At 25.6% G+C, this 16,773-nt stretch overlaps 2 protein-coding genes and 1 long non-coding RNA gene across 6 annotated transcripts in view; 1 reads left to right on the top strand and 2 right to left on the bottom strand.

The window, feature by feature from the left end:
- Nucleotides 1–5,838: 5,838 nt before the first annotated feature.
- On the bottom strand, nucleotides 5,839–7,014 carry LOC135922129 (uncharacterized). Its single transcript, XR_010570750.1, has 3 exons — nucleotides 6,935–7,014; nucleotides 6,818–6,883; nucleotides 5,839–6,148 (listed from the first exon to the last, which is right to left on the bottom strand). It is a non-coding gene; the product is annotated as an uncharacterized LOC135922129 (long non-coding RNA).
- Nucleotides 7,015–8,281: 1,267 nt separating this feature from the next.
- On the top strand, nucleotides 8,282–8,998 carry LOC135922128 (transmembrane protein 256 homolog). Its single transcript, XM_065456547.1, has 4 exons — nucleotides 8,282–8,523; nucleotides 8,565–8,602; nucleotides 8,645–8,725; nucleotides 8,770–8,998. Exons 1-4 carry the CDS (start codon nucleotides 8,322–8,324, stop codon nucleotides 8,914–8,916), a joined length of 468 nt encoding a protein of 155 aa, XP_065312619.1. The 5' UTR covers nucleotides 8,282–8,321; the 3' UTR covers nucleotides 8,917–8,998.
- Nucleotides 8,999–16,498: 7,500 nt separating this feature from the next.
- The window catches only part of LOC135922127 (heterogeneous nuclear ribonucleoprotein A1-like), a 38,992-nt gene continuing 38,717 nt past the window's right edge, over nucleotides 16,499–16,773 (bottom strand). Inside the window, exons 13-14 of one of the 4 annotated variants that reach the window (XR_010570745.1) lie at nucleotides 16,671–16,757; nucleotides 16,499–16,627 (exon numbers count right to left, since the gene is read on the bottom strand). The gene's annotated coding sequence lies outside the window, so the exon portion shown is untranslated. Of the gene's footprint in view, nucleotides 16,628–16,670; nucleotides 16,769–16,773 lie in introns of all 4 variants that reach the window. The other 3 variants (XR_010570746.1, XR_010570748.1, XR_010570747.1) reach the window with 3 other exon arrangements.

Genomic DNA, 16,773 nt, shown 5'->3' with positions numbered 1-16,773 from the left:
TTTTGATATCTATAAATCATTATTCAGAATAGTTATTTCAAAATTTTAAAAGATAAAGAACGAGCTAAGGACACATTTTGAAAGCTTATTGAAGAAAAAAACTAGCACTCATTTTAGACACCAATTTTCAAATTAGTTTATTATTATTAAAGTCAAGTCAAATATTTTTTTGGTGAGCGCAAATAAATAATATCACATTTTTTTTCCGCCTGCTCAATTTTTATAACCCAAATTGAGTCGATTTTATTTTAGCGGCATCAACCCCTTTTTATTTTTTGAAGTCAGTCTGCAGGTAGTCGAAAACTTTTTAACAGACGGCTCTAAACTGTCATGATTGATCTTCCCCAGTTTTGTGTTTCATTTAAAACTTATTTGGTTAGGTAGCTAAATCCTATTTTTCAGAATTGACATATTTTTTTCCTGAGGGACCAATTCTAGGTTTATATTCTTTAAATATGATATGAGTTTTATAAATCTTCTTGTTTTGCGGAAGCCTATATCCAAGATCATTCCTATTAAACAAATCGGATAAATATAATTTAATCATGATAAAATATAAACCATTTAAAATAATATAGAAGTATACACTAATCATAAAAGGAAGCCTGCTGAAAAATATAAAGGCCAAATGAATAAACTTTTTTTTAAAAAAAATACGCTTTCGTGAATGCTGTTAACAATGTTTTTTTATCTCATAAAATACCAATTTTATTCTCGACTGCATTCAATATAAATTAGATCGTTTATAACACTAATTAAATTAAAGAAATTAAGTCTTTTGTCGATTGGTATCGTTATCAAAAATAAAAGTAGTTTCAGTTCATCTCTTATATTTGTTTCATTCTCTATTAGTAAGGCCGTGTCCTATAGTTGGACTTATTTTTGTTACTTATTTTTGTTTAGCGTAGAACAGCTTTTGAACTAGCGGTTATTTTTTTGTTTTTGTTTTTACATAATAGGCAATTTGGAGAGAAAAATATTATTAAGATTAGCAATATATAATATATATATACCTAAAATAAATTATTTGTTATTTGATATTCAATCCGAATTCGAACATTCGAATCAAATACTAATAAAAATATATATTATTTATCGAATATTTTTTTTCATTATTTGTTAATTCATATAATTTAAAATTATTCAAAATTGTTATAAATATTCAAAATTATTCCTGACATTCAAAATTATTCGTAATTATTTTAAATTATTAGTAATTAATTAACCTGTTCCTTGCGGATCTTTTTATTTTTTGTACTTTATTTCCACATCTATATATCACTTTTTTACATTTTAATATTTCATTTTTTTTAAAAAATTTTTTAAAGAATTTAATTTCTAATCTAAAGGTTTTTGTTTTAGTTTTTATCATTTATCTGAATAAGGAAATATTCAATTCGAAAATACTAATCGAATACGAATAATCCAATAATTCGTTTAATATTTTTGTAGACACATATATATTATGTTAACGTCAAAGGGTTTTTTTGGGCAATGTGATATTTTTAAACTTTAAATCATTTTTTTGAGCGCGTTTTTTTGAATTTATGGATCTGATTCAGCATGTTTAGAATGCCTATCTTGTGAATTATAGACAATTTTGCTGTAAACCTTTGAGTCATTTGTAATTTATATAAAAAAAACTATGGAAAAACTAAATTATATTTAGTTTAAAGGTTCGTAGAAAAATTGTCTGAAACTCATGTCATAGCATAGGTATTTACAAGATAGAATACATTTCCAGTAAATAAGATTTTTAAATTTAAAAAAAACGTGCTCAAAAAAATGATATAAAGTTGAAAAAATAACACATTCCGGAAAAAACACATTGACGCTAACATATATGTAATATTCTGCAATTTTATTATTATAATTTCAAGAATCTGATTTTTAGTTTCACATGAACTTTCATGTTTCTTGACATGTATGAAACAATAACTCCTTTCAATGCTCGATTCTTCTATTTCTCTAATATGACTCATGAGTTTATAATGATGATAGATTTATTACACAGACTGCTCAACACCCAAGTGTATAATGTTATATAAACTTCATTCATTTCACAGCCATTTGTAAAATAGCATATTTATATTATCTCATGATCTTAATAAAGAAAATTTTTGCTAAACATTTTTATAAATAAATCAAAAATAAGTTAAATCTGAATATTATAATATATAAAATAATATAATTTAAATTTAATATTATTATTTTTTAACATACATATTTTTTTTGATTTACAGACATAATGTTAATATCGCTGACTTCTTTTTTCTATTATTTCTATTCCTAATCACTTTATTATTATATATCAAAATGATTATTACATTTTTGTGATTATCTTGGTTTACAATTTACAATAAAGTTATTAGACCAATGTAGTTAAAATATAACTTTTTGAACTAAATAAATTTCATGTCTCTGCATTGCACATTTTTCTAAAGAATCTTTTATCTAATGTTGTTAAATGCTCAATTTAAGCTGTTTTTTAAAACGACGCTCAATATATTAGCCAGAAAGATTTTGCATAAGCTATGAGATTTCGCTAAAAGATGTCCAAATGTTTGTTCCAATGTACATAATAAGTATTTATTTATGTAATATATCAATACTAAAACGTATGGAAAAAAGAAGGGTGACCAGGTGAGCAGCATCTACATGACAAGATTCAAGATTTTCATTGGATGCCTAATCCCTCAAAATAATGCCTACCCCCCCCCCCATCCCCTAAAAAAATCCAGCATTCCCACATTATTAATTTTGCCCTTTTAATTGTAATGGTAGTCCCTTCATGAATTTTAAAAAGAATAACTTAAATTATTTGAGCTCTACTTACTACTAACTATCAAAATTTAGTTATAAAATAGTCATTTTTTAGATCATGAATTCAATATAAAACCCACTAATTTACAATGAATGCATTATTATAGTATTGGCATGAACATGAGTTTGCTGAGAATGCAGTGGCGTAGCCAGGATTAATCCATGGAGGGGGGGAGGGGGGGTTGGAAAATTTTTAGGGGCTTCGCCCCCAAACCCTCTTTTTAGAATTAAAATTTTTGCCAAATTTATAATTAATAAGCGACTGAAAGCATAATTTTGAAAATGTTATCAATGTTTAGTAAATTGTATATTAATTCAATCTATTCGATGTAAAAAAAATTTGCCTCCCCCCAAACCTTCCAATTTTATGATCAACTCAATATATCTTATTCTATGTTAAAAATAATTATTTTAATTAAATTTTTGCATATAACAATATTTTGCAGAGATTTTATTTATTATTAACTTTATTTATTTAACTATGTTTTTATTTTAATAATATATAAAAAAATAAATTTCAAAATATATAAATTTTATACAGATTATTATATTAAAAATTGAATGTAAATAAACTATATTTTAAAAAAATAAAATTGCAATAAAATATGTAATTCTTGCTAAAAAAATACAATTTAACAATTTTATTTAGTATAAACCCTTTATTTAACTATGTGTTTATTTTATATACAAAAAATAAATTTCAAAATTAGAAATTTTATACAGATTACTATTTTAAAAATTGATTGTAAATATCTATATTTTAAAAAAATAAAATTACAATAAAATATAAGTAATTCTTGTATGCAATTTAAAAAAATATAATTTAACAGTTATATTTAATACAAATGAGTATATTATATAAATAATTCTTATTGTAGGTGCAATACTATTATTAAATATAGTATAAAAATATCATGACTAAAAATTCATTATAATTAAGTTTTACATATAAAAATTTTATGACTAAGAAAATATTACAATTATATGATTTGAATTTATAAAGAGAGGTCTACTTTTCTCTGAGATTTGGCTAATTCATCTAGAATCAAATTTTTATCTAGAATAATCTCCTTATAAATATTTAATAGGGCTAATCCATTTAAACGGTTTTCACCGGTGCTATTTCTTAAATAGGTTTTTAACCTTTTCAAAGTTGAAAAAGACCTTTCATTAGTGCAGGTACTAATCGGTAAAGTAGCTAAAATAAAAAACAATGTTTTGATATTGGGCAGGGAATCTAAAGTGCAATTACACATGGAAAGGGCCTGCAAAGCATTTTTTGGTCTCAAAGAGTATTCTATTCTGCCAAGATTTTTATACCAAAATTCGACATCACAAAGTAACTTATCATACGACCCTAATAAATCATCAGAATAAAACTCTGAGATGTTCTTAATATCCTCTCGCGTTTCAAGTGTAATCAACAATTCAGACTCAACCGGCAAAAGAAAATAAAAGCTTTTTAAAATAAAATTGTGACTTATAAATCTTTCCTTTAATTGAAATAAAAATGTATCAATAAGTGGAATAAAAATGTTAATTTTATAAAAATCCTCAATCGTAGATGCATCAATATTTGAGCGATTGGATTGTCTAGAAACTACTCTAGGTTTAAAAATTTCAATCCCAAACATATTAGCGATCTCCTTTACTTTCTCATATATTTCTTGAAATTTTTCATCCACATTATCTCTGATATTTGTTAATATTTCAACAATATCCTTTGCCTTATATATAACCTCCCTTAAATCCAAATCAATTTTTTGTAACATTTTGCTAAAATCATATGTATAATTAAATAAAAAATAAACACATTGAATTGAAATTAAAAATTGAGGCTTCGTAATAGCCTGTAAAAGATTTTCCGCATTTGCGGAATCTTTTTCTTTGCGTAATATGTATGATTCCAGTGCCGCAAAAATAACCTCATATAACTCGATGAAAACCTTCACCGATTGTTGTCTTTCAATGAATCTTGTGGGACAAAATCTTTTGAATTTTTTTTGAATTTTTTGAATCAATTTCATCGAACGTTTGGGTAAAAATCTCCCTCTTCTTGGGTGGGGTAAAGAAGTCACAAACCGACGATATTGTTTCTAAATTTTGAAAAATATATAAAAATTATATAAAGATATCTATAATACATAATAAAATCTAATAAATTTCAATTAAATCAAAATCTTTTTACGTAAACTGTTCCGGATGTCTCTAATTTCACATGCCTCAGTTATCATCAAATTCAGGCAATGTGAACTGCAGTGAACATAAAGAGCTGTGCTATAAAGCTCTCTAATTCTTGACTGGACCCCTTTAACATGGCCACTCATCGAGGGAGCTCCATCGTACCCTTGGCCTCTCAGTAGATTTAAATTTAAATCCAGGTTTTGAAGTGATTTAATAATTTGATTAGCAATCGTTTCTGACTTAATGTCAGTTAATTCAATAAATTGAACAAATAGTTCCTTCATTTTATAATTACCTGATTCCATATCAATAAACCTTATTGCTATGGATAGTTGTTCAATATTACCAATATCGGAAGTTACATCCGCCAAAACACTAAAAAATGGTGATGCTTTGACTTTTGAAGAAACTTCCTTTAATATAAACTGATTGCATATTGATATTATTTCATTTTGAATAGTGGGACTTAGGTAAGTAGCATTTTTAGAGGAGCTTTCAAAAAGCTTTAGGTAGTTGTCATTATTATTACATAAAAATTTCAATAATTCCTTGAAATTTCCTTCATTGTGAGAAGGGGATGTAAGTGTTAGGGGGCCAGGAGATATCCTATGAGCTCTTAACGCCAAGCCCTGCCTCCCTAACCAAATGACAGCATCAATAATTATAATTATTCTTGATCGATTTTTTGTAACAATATCAAAATTTTTTTTATTCAATACATTGGATATTGATATCTTTTGATTCATTGAGATTTCTTTTAAAGAATCCATTATCTCATAGGAATTAAGATGATATTTATTTTTTTGATGATAATTAAAATTTTCGAGCGCATCTTTCCATCTTATGTACACCTGACTTACCAATGTTTTGAGTTTTTGTAACCCATTTCCAGCATATCTTGGGGAAAATATGACGCAAACTTTACAAAATGCGCCCTTTTCATCGGCTGAGTAAGCAAGCCACTTATATTTGTTAAGCCAGGATGCTTGAAAGGTTAAATTTCTTTTGCCCAAGGGCAATGGAAATTTATAACATTTGTCAGGTATCCAAATATTTTCAACAGCTAACAATTTTTCATTATCATTTTTAAAATGAAAATTTAAGTAAAGTGAAACATCTTTTTGAGAACGGTGTGGTGTTTCTATATTTTTTTTTAGATTTTAAATGATATATTTCAATATGAATTTCAATGTTAAGAGCTGAGCAGCACAAGAAAAAAATCTGGATTATAAAAAATGTATCTCAGATAGATATCAAAGTTTCTTAATAAAAATTTAAAGACAGATACAAGTAGAAGGAAATTACTATAGAATATCATTATCAATTTTAATTAATATTTTTATATTTGTAGGATGATTTACACTCATGGAAGTGAAGAAGGTAGTAATATTTAAATTATGAAAATAAGTTCCTAAATATTATAAGCTGCCCAAGATTGTATATACAAAAGATTTTAAGAAAATAATTATGTTCTTCACAAATAAATAATAAAAACTGTATATTATAAACTATTCTAGTTTAATTGGTAATGATAAATCATCTGTATCTAAGATTCATTTTTTCACAACAAATCTGTATCTAGATTATTTTTCTGGAGGGCCTGCCCAACTCTGTTTGTATTGTAGATACAAGTTTTCAATACTGCTCAACTCTGTTTGACTTATAATGTACTACCTTTTGCAAAATAACACAAAAAAATGACTAACTTTAAAATTATAACTAAATATCGTACATTGCAAAATTTTAATAACTCAAAATGAAAATAGTATAATTTACAAATAAAAAAATGGAATTAAAATAAATACTATACCATCATTTGATGATTTTCCAGCCAAATCAACTGATAGCTCACATGCTTTTGTAACACATAATGTTTCTATTTTTAATTAAAAAATATTAGAAATTATAAATAATTTAGAATATATACCATCATTTGATGATTTTGTAGCTAACTCATCATTGGTTTTCCCATGGAGATGGAGTGGTAATGGTATGTCTGGTATTTCTAATTGCAAGATTTAAATAAAACATATTGATAATACCATTACCTTCGAACTCAACTGATGGCTGATTTTCACTAGCAACATCCATATATATTTCTAATTCAAATTACATAACTTAAATTTTATAAATAAATTAATATATACCTTTTTTTTTTGTTGTTGACAAAAAAATTTACGGATATCCATATTTAAAAATTATAAAAACTTAAAATTTACAAACAAAACAAACTATCTAAATAGTTTAAATTTAAAAATATATATTTAATAATTAAATTTATAAATATCTAATTTAACTATGCCAAGCCAGAAAATATTTACAAAATATCTTTATTGTTATTTAATATTCTAATTTAACTATGCCAGAAATTATTTACAAATACAATATATCTTTATTCTTATTGTTGTTTAATATTTTAGTTCATATAATTTATATATATTTTTAAACGATGTGATCATTTAAAATTAAAACTCCTTTTTTTATAAATATATTTCATTGTGATATTCATATTCATATAGTATTATATATAATATATTATCTTATTTCTCTAAATTGAAACCGTTTTTTAAATATAATTATTCGCAATAAAAAATAATAATTTTTTATTTTATAAAAAAAAAAAAAATTAAAAAAAAAACATTTTTTAAAAAAAAAAATTTTTTTTCCATGGGGGGGGGGGGGTTTCGACCCCAAAACCACCCCTTGTCTAAGCCACTGTTAGAATGTCTAACCTTTTTAATTAAAAAGAATAGCAGAAAGTTTTATTTGGAAAGTAATATCTGAATGTTTGTAATATATTGATTTGGTCGATTATTAGCAATATCATTTTATTATAATAGGCCTATAATCAAAGTATTAATTATTACAGCAATATATTTTGCCCAATTACATTTAAAAACTTAATAGATAACCCCAAAATATTTATTACCCCAAAAAATTTGGATGCATACTGTTCCTAATTCACCTCCCCCTACCCCGCTCATGTAAATGCTACAGGTGGGGTGTAATAAATATATTAAGCTATCAAAAGATCAAGACAAAATAGAAGAATTTTGTGTTGTAAATTTTTTTAAATGATTTGAGTTTTATACCCAAGTATGCTATCATTAAAAAGGTTCAGCAAAGTAATTGTCCAACTCCAAACTTAGGCTTGGAGCTATGATTATCGAGTTGTATCTTTCTACTTGATTAATGCTATTTTTCATTTATAATTTTTAACTATATGTTGCTATGCAGTCAATGACATATGTCATTGTATGCAGTGCACCACAAATAAAAATGAGAAATTTCCCTTGTGGTATAAAATTAAAAATATGAATTTTCAAAATTATATCAAGAGTCTCTATAATAACCCTTTCCATTATCTAAGTCTTGGCTATTTTGCGAAATCACCTTCTAAAATTGTTATATCTCCTGCCCAAACACACTATTTTGGTTCTCCTAGCCATACCTTTTTGGTTATAGGGGCTGTATCAGGAGCTTTGGCACATGTATTAGCAGCATATGGGGCACATAGTAAATATATTATATTCTTAATTTATTGCTAATAAATTTAGAAATACACAATGAAGCAATTAGCGATGATTTAAAACAAGTGGCTAATAAGATTATAAATAATTTTTAACAATTTTTATAGATATATGATACTGCAAATAAGTTTCATTTCTACAGTTCTTTATCATTAATGATAGTTCCTTTGTCACGAAAACCTTTAATAGTAATTAATCTTTAGTCATCCAATGTTGAATATATGTACATTAGACTGGAACTCTATTAGTTTTAGGCATGATTGGATTCTCTGGGAGCTGTTATTATTACACATTAACAAAATCTCAAACTCGGTCTATGATAACGCCAATTGGGGCAATGCTGACTACACTTGGTTGGCTCTCATTTGCATTATGTTAAATTTTCTATTTAAACCCATTATATTTGATGCTTTACAATCTGTATAATTAATCATTCATGATAATTTTATAAATTCTACAAATAAAAGTTTATCTAATATTCTAACAATAGTCTATGAAGTCTATTCTTTAGATTATGAAAGAAATTATATTTTTAAATACTTAAAACACATGAAAACATAGGAATAAAGCCTCTGTAGAAACATTACTATAATATGCCATCATTATTCATGTATATTGATATATAAATCTAAAGACCATTTTGATTTTGTAGATGTCTGATCATCATCTATTCAGTTTATAAACACTGATAGATATCTAGTTGATATTGGTTGGGAGATAATTAAGTTGATATTCACCAATCATAGATATCAAATTTATACTTGCCCTAAACCTAAAATCTGTAATATCTCATATATGAATATAAGTAAACAAAATGAATTATAATAACCATATTTTTTAAAAAAAATAATGGGGGATTTCTTACTTCACTGACTTCTGGGGGCTAAAAAGCTTGATTACATCATATAATTTTCTTTTAAAATGAAGTAAACTCAAATAATGTTAAACTTTAATTAATGATTATTGAATAAAAAAAATTTTTTTTGGGGGGGGGGGGGGTTGGGGGGCTGTTTATATTGCTTTATTATATTTTCATAATTGATATCTTGGCTAAAAGGGGGTTTGCGGTTGGATCCCTCAATAGAAAATATGATAGGCATAAACTAAGGCTGTCTTATTTGATTTTTTTTTCACTGTTAAATATATAAAATATTTTATAAAACTAATATGACAGCAATTCAAATTTAATTAGAAAATTACCTGTTAATATTATTATTTTTATTTCAATCTCTTGGATTTAAAAAAAAAAATGTATTTAAGAATGAAATCAGTTCAATTTCTATAGGCTCAATCTTTGGGATTTTGTTCCCAAAATGATTTTTGCAAAAATAAAACATGATGCATTTCTCATTTTGAGTCTGTTTTAACTTGGTATGGGAGGTTGTGTTGCTTGGTTTACCCATTTTTAAAAAATATTCTTACAAATGAAACCTTGATTAAGATAGATTTTGCAAATGCTTTTAATATTCTATCTCCAGATATTCTTTCTTAAACCTTTCCCACCTTACTTTTTTTCCTCGATGAAAATTTTTTTTTTAAGATATATTTATTATAAACTAAATAACACGTTTTCATCAAAAAAACTTATTTTGAGTATTTCTATCAAAAGATATTCAATGATTCTAATTGTCATCAATGGGCAAAATGCAATTTAAAAAATATTTTATTTCATATGAAATGACAAATAACAATTTTTTTATTATTTAATTATAAATAAATATTACATTTTTAGCAAATCATTCTTGAATAGGCTTCTACGAAATGCTTGCACCTTTGCTTAATAGTTACAGGCATTGGGAAATGAATTACTTGGTCATATCTTATATCCAATCTGGGGGTAATATTGATAGCTTTTCTTCTTTTTACAACTACACTGGAAAACGGTTTTGTTGTCATGCCACTTGCAGATAATAATACCATTCTTTTTGCTCTTGTAATCTATAATGCCTCTTCCTCTTTTTTTAAGGCCTTAACATTTTTATGTGTGCACCCTGATAAGTTATTTGATCTTACCGTTCCGGATAAATATCCCTTTTTTTAAGAATCAAATATAATTGGTATGAAGAGTAAAAATTATCCATATATAATTTGTGGTTTTTATTTGAAGGTATCATTTCCAACAGGCTAAGAATGATATCCCCAGCCCCACTAGTATTTAAACATGATTTTATGATATTAGTTGACTTTCCCTAGTATATTTTAAAATCATACATAATCCTGGAAAACCACGGTAATGCTTTTATCCCCCATTTATTGGGCTTCGACTTAATGTATTGTCGTAATATAGAACGTCCCTTGAAGGGAATTATGAATTCGTCTATAGCTAGCTTCTCTTCAAATGAATTTTTTTTAGTTGGAATATGAATGGTTGAATTTTGAATAATTTGTTGTATCTTTTATCTTCCGTATCCCAATAAATTTTTCAATTTCATCGCTATCTTTATTTATAGATTTACCACAACATTGGAAAGAATATATTTATTTCCGTTACAAAATTAATTTATGAAAATAGGATATAGGAGTTAAATCCTGTTTAGATATTTCTAATATAGGAATAAACTATGTTTCCTATGCCTTTCTTAGACCAAAAAGAGTTATTTTTTATTTTAGTTATAGTAATATCTTTGATTATATCCTCCAATTCAAGACCTAGTTCATTTGTAATATAAGATGATGTCGGCAAATCATCTGCCAGCAAAGGATAATAATTTTCTTTGTCTGAGCCCTAGGTTTCAGCCTCAGATATATCACCCTCGGAGATAAGTGTAGTCATATCTCGATCATGTTATTTATTTTAATGTTTATTAGAATCTCTCCCTATATACAAAAAAACCACTAATAGATATTGATAATCAGTATATGTAAGTATTATATAAATCTAATCTATTTATCCCACCCCTTCCCGTTTCTATAACCTTAAATCTTAATATCTAAAATAATTTGCCTAAAATTTCCATTTATTGATAAAATATATTTTATTGCATAAGAAATGACCATTGATGACAAATGGCATTATGCTTAATTTGCAGCACCTAAAATGTTTACTTATATTTTTAGCAAGATTTGATAACCAGAAATATGAATTAAAATTTTGGCATGAAAAATTTATTTTTATAACTATAATGATATAATACGTGATATATATCGCTTTTGCCCTCTAGCCTTGAAAGTTCAACAGAGCTATGCTAGGTTTATCTCATTTCCATCTAATTAGAAAAATTTAATTTGGGTGTAAAAGTAAAGATATGAAGAGCCCTCCACATTTGTCGGCAAGCCGCACGTACTTGTTGAAAAAAGCAAGTTAATGATAAAATACGAAACAGCAAATATTACAAATTAAAAATATGATTTCAAACGTTATTAGTGGTCATTTTAATGCATAAAATATTGAAAAATTAATTCCAAAAGTTATCCATGGGCGCGAAAGAGTTAATTTCTTGAGCACTCTTTTCCACAGATATAGCAGATTTTTTCACTCTTTTCATCAATATCTTTCCACATAATTTGATTCTTATATTCTTTCCATAAAAGGGATTTAGGGTTATTTTGATCAATTTTATTTTGCCACGAAATCACGATATCTTCAATGCCTCAGGCCCTCTTTTTCCTGGTATATATCCATTGAGATAAATAAAGCGATTGATTCTCAATCAAAGCAAATCTGCATTCACCCAACGAAACTGTTGCAAACTTAACACCTGCTATTATTATATCATTAATGAAGATCAACTAATGTAATTAAAGTCCCCAGTTGGAAGCAAAAAAGTAGTTTTCACATTCAACTCTTTGCAAGTTTGGTGATATCTTGCTCCCACTTTCCTCTCATAAATCGTTGAAAACATTTTTACACCATACTTTGTTTGCTCTCCGGACTACCACCGTTTTTAAATAAACATTTACGAATTTAGAATCAAGTCACTTGTTAAAGAAATCTATATCTTAAGGTTTGAAAATTGTTTGAGCCCCTCAAAGCTCCCTCTTTTAACCTTAACAACTTTTATCTCAAGCTGTAATTAACCAAACCTATTGTTAATGCCCACGATATCATGGATGTTTCGTCTAACTCCGAGACATTCGCTTTGTGGAGATCTCGGATCCATAATAATCCTCCTTTACCAGCCACTTTCAAACACAAAATGGGGCATCCTTATCCTTGGCATTGCTGTCAATTAATTTTCGCTATAACCATAGACAAAACATCATTCCCAAAGAGCCAGTATAAATATTTAAAAGAAATATATTACCTTAATTGTTTGCTTTTAGTGTCTTTTTCCTTACTTATTTTATTAAGGTTTATTTTGTTAATTTTTTATATGTATATTATATATATAATAAGGGTTGTCAGGTAAAAATTATTCGATTTTCATTAAAGAAAAAAATGTATTTTTTAAATATTTATAAAAACATAGATGGGATTTTTTTTAAGGCTGTGTCCATTAAAAATATAAATAAATTTATTAATTTTGAAGAAAAAAATAACAATTATTGTAAAAAAAATCAATTTTTCGTCATTTATAAAAGAAATTTACTTTTTAAAAAAGTAATAGAAATATCAGAATATACATCAAATTTAAAAACAGGGCAACCAATAGAAAGATTGAATTTCTTGATTTTGAAATTTATTTTTTGACATATTTTTATATATAAATATTAAAAATCATAATAATCAAGACTTGCTTAGATACCATTTATACGGACCGGCCCGGATTTAAATAAAAATAAATTCGGCCCGACCAAGCCCATTTTTAAAATATATATTTTTTTAAATTATATATAATAATGGCAATTTAAAATAATCGGCCCGGCCCGGAAATTAAAAAAAAATTTCGGGCATGTCCTGGATTTTTTTAACAAAAAATGTAGGCTCGGCCTTATGAAAACCATGAATCCTTCATATTAGTGTTAAATAAACAAATTTATGATAACTAAATATGAATTGAAAAGGAAAACATTGAATGATTGACTTTGGGATAAAAAAAATTTTTGGGAGTGCAAATTTTTATATTACAGTCATTTTATCTTATAAGAAAGTTAATTTTATAAATTTAATCTTCAGGTGTATCTGAAAAAAAAGTTTATTTTTCACATATTCTTATAAAAATACAATAAAAATCAAAAATTTTTCAAATCAAAAATAATTTGCCACATGATTATTTTTTTCTTTTAAAAAATCGAATTAGATTGATTTTAAATGTCAGTCCAGTCTAATTTTTTTCAAAAATCACCTATATCAGTGCCGATCTTATATAAGGGAAAGTCCTAAACTTCAAATTTTTTATTCAAATAATTTAGAATTTTATTTATACAAGCAATTTAGAATCTTTATATTTCATTGTAAAAAAATCCTTCATTTTTTTGAAAGGGCCCAATCTAAAGATGTATAATTTGATGACATATACTTCAATAATCCAATATCATAGACTTATCGCATCATTCCTCCATAAAATGACGTTTTTTGACCCACGATTCGTAGTTTAATCAAGAAAAGGAATTATTTTTTATATATCCCACTAATTTGATAAATTTATTAAAAATTAATATTAACATTTTGATTCCTTTTAAAGAGCTATACATAATTCTGCATGAATTTATTAATAATAACGCATAATTATCGAGAATGCATAGGAATTAGCTTTTTAATCATTAAAAAAGTGTTTTTTGATATTTTTTTCCAGTTTATTTTTAATTAAAAATATCATATTTTATGTCATCTTAATAAGCAAACACGATTCTATATTAATTTTAATAAATTTGAACTTCTATAATAGAGGATGCGTAATTGGGTCAAAAAAATTTCTTTAGGATATTTAAAAAAATTTTTCTAAATCCCCCCGAAGAAATAAACATGATTTTATATTTATATTTTAAATTAGAGCCTTTTTATGGATTTATATTTTAGTTACACCCAAAATAGTGATTTTTCGATAAAAATAAATGTATTTTGAATATTTTACCCGTTTTTAAAAAAAATTAAAAATATAATTTTGTAAATTATATTGTAAGCTAAACAATATTCTATAATAATTATATTAAAAGTACTCTTCTTTAATAGGGGATTTTTAGTTTAGTGACGAAAAAAAATGTTTTTTTAAAACTAATTTATCAGATTTAATTAAAATTTTAAAAAACAACATTTTCTGAATCATATTTAAGATAAACGAATAATTTTGTAAAAAACGTGCGTCTAATAAGGGATACTTAGTTTAGTAAAAAAAGAATAAATTGGTTCGATATTTTAGAAAAGTTAATATTGACATTTTCTTAATCCTCTTCTTAATAATTCTATATATATTATTTTTTTAATTAGAGCCATTTAATAGGGGATTAGTTTAGTCAAAAAAATAGTGTTTTTAAATACCAATAATTGAAAAATAATTTTTAAAATTAATTTCAATATTTTCTGAATCACATTAAAGAGTTAAACATGTTTACTTTTTTTTACAATAGCCCATTATTAGTGAGGATTCTTTTATATTTAGTTATGGGGAAAAAGTTTTTTAAAACTAATTTATCAGATTTTTTGAAAAATTAAGAATAAACATTTTCTAAATCATATTGATTAGCTAAACAATAATCCATATTATTTTTATTTAATATGTACCTTTTTCCGTTTTGGAGGTTCGAACTTCAAAGCGAATCGATATATTTTTTAAGAACAGAACCTGAACCGTTATTATTACTTGAATTAGAGGTCTTCAATGGGCTAATTTTTTTGCCCATCCAACCATCTAAGTGGGTAGGCGGGTTAAAAAATTTAATTATTGGTTAGTTATAAAAAATTTAAGTAATGGGCATGTGGGTTATTTTCAAAGATTTGTTATTTGAAATCATTTAATCAAAAATTAAAATAAATATGCTCCATAAAATTTCAATATTTTTAATACCAAAGTTCTGATAACTGAGGTTGTTATCAGAAGAAATTAATGAAGTAAAAAAAATATTTTATGTCTAGAAAATATTACAACATGGGTTTAAACCTTATTTTACCTATTTCAAAGAATTCAATTAAAGGGTATTAAATTATAAATGCAATATATGAAATAGATAACAACCACATCAAAATTAAACTACAACAGACGAGGATGAGGTTGCTACAGAGGAGACTAAAGGCACTGTACCTAATGGCATAGCAAAGAACTTAAATCTTAAAATGGTTTTGTATAATTTAGCAAATTACTTTTTTAAATTATTATTATTGGTTTTACTTTTTATTTAAAGATCTTACACAAGAGGATATACATCAAATGGATATCATACTTTGGTGGAAATGACAAGAAAAAGATTTACCAAATCTTCAATAGCTAGAATATTAACAATTCTTGCATTAGATGAAATGTTTTAGAATAAATAACATGTTTAACTTAGAAAATGTACATTCATTATTATTTTAGGATTAGAAAAATATTAACAATTCCAGCATTAGCTTAAATGTTTTTGACCAAAGAACATGTTTAACTTAGAAAATGTGGATTCATTATTATTTTGGGATTACAATTACGAATAATATCAATTGTATATTCATAAATATTTTAGTTGATCAAATAAATTCCTTATCCATATTTCAAATTGAATATTATTTTTTATGCTTAATATTAATTTCTTAAATTATAAAACTTTTTTTATGGGTGTAGCACTGAAACTCATGTTTTTATTATTATATGCCTAATTGAAAGAATGGGCATATTTAAATTTTATATGATCAGTATAGGTTAATTTTTTTTACAATGGGCAGGTGGGTATAAAAACATATGGATATACAGGAAAAGAATTTTAGACAAATGGATTTGTGTATATATTTTTCAAAACTAGGGGCAGGTTGGGTGGGTGGCTAAATTTTTATTAAACAATGGGGAGACAGGTTGTGAGGTAAAAACCATCCCATTGCAGACCTCTAATTTGAATCCCTTTAAGAATCTTGATGTATTTATTTAAAATTGATCGTATAAAATAATCTATTCTATAATACTATGTCATAAAACAAATAACTAAAATGATTAACATTTTATTTCATTTTTAATTATTAAAAAATCAGTTAATATTTTTTCTGCATTGATATATTCTTCTGACTGAGTATCTTTGTCAACATTTGACTAAATATATAAAATATATTATAGATAAGTTAAAGAAAAATACCATTATATTGTTCAAATCATCATAGGCATTAATAAAATTGTATTTAGATCGTGATATCATAGATACCGATTCTTGCAAAACTTCTTCCTATATTTTTACTTAA

This window comes from Gordionus sp. m RMFG-2023, chromosome 1 (assembly GCF_954871325.1).
Source record: "Gordionus sp. m RMFG-2023 chromosome 1, tfGorSpeb1-WG-v2, whole genome shotgun sequence".
In the NCBI taxonomy this organism is placed as follows: Eukaryota; Metazoa; Nematomorpha; class Gordioida; order Chordodea; family Parachordodidae; genus Gordionus; species Gordionus sp. m RMFG-2023.
Note: the sequence above shows the minus strand (reverse complement) of the source record. Positions and strands in the feature narration are given on the sequence as shown.

Bases quoted from the DNA above. Each gene is read 5' to 3' on its own strand.
- LOC135922128 (XM_065456547.1), top strand. From the start codon at position 8,322: ATGAATTTTCAAAATTATATCAAGAGTCTCTATAATAACCCTTTCCAT. The intron at 8,524-8,564 runs GTAAATATATTA...TAATAAATTTAG, and splicing joins AGCAGCATATGGGGCACATA to AAATACACAATGAAGCAATT. The intron at 8,603-8,644 runs GTGGCTAATAAG...CAATTTTTATAG, and splicing joins TTAGCGATGATTTAAAACAA to ATATATGATACTGCAAATAA.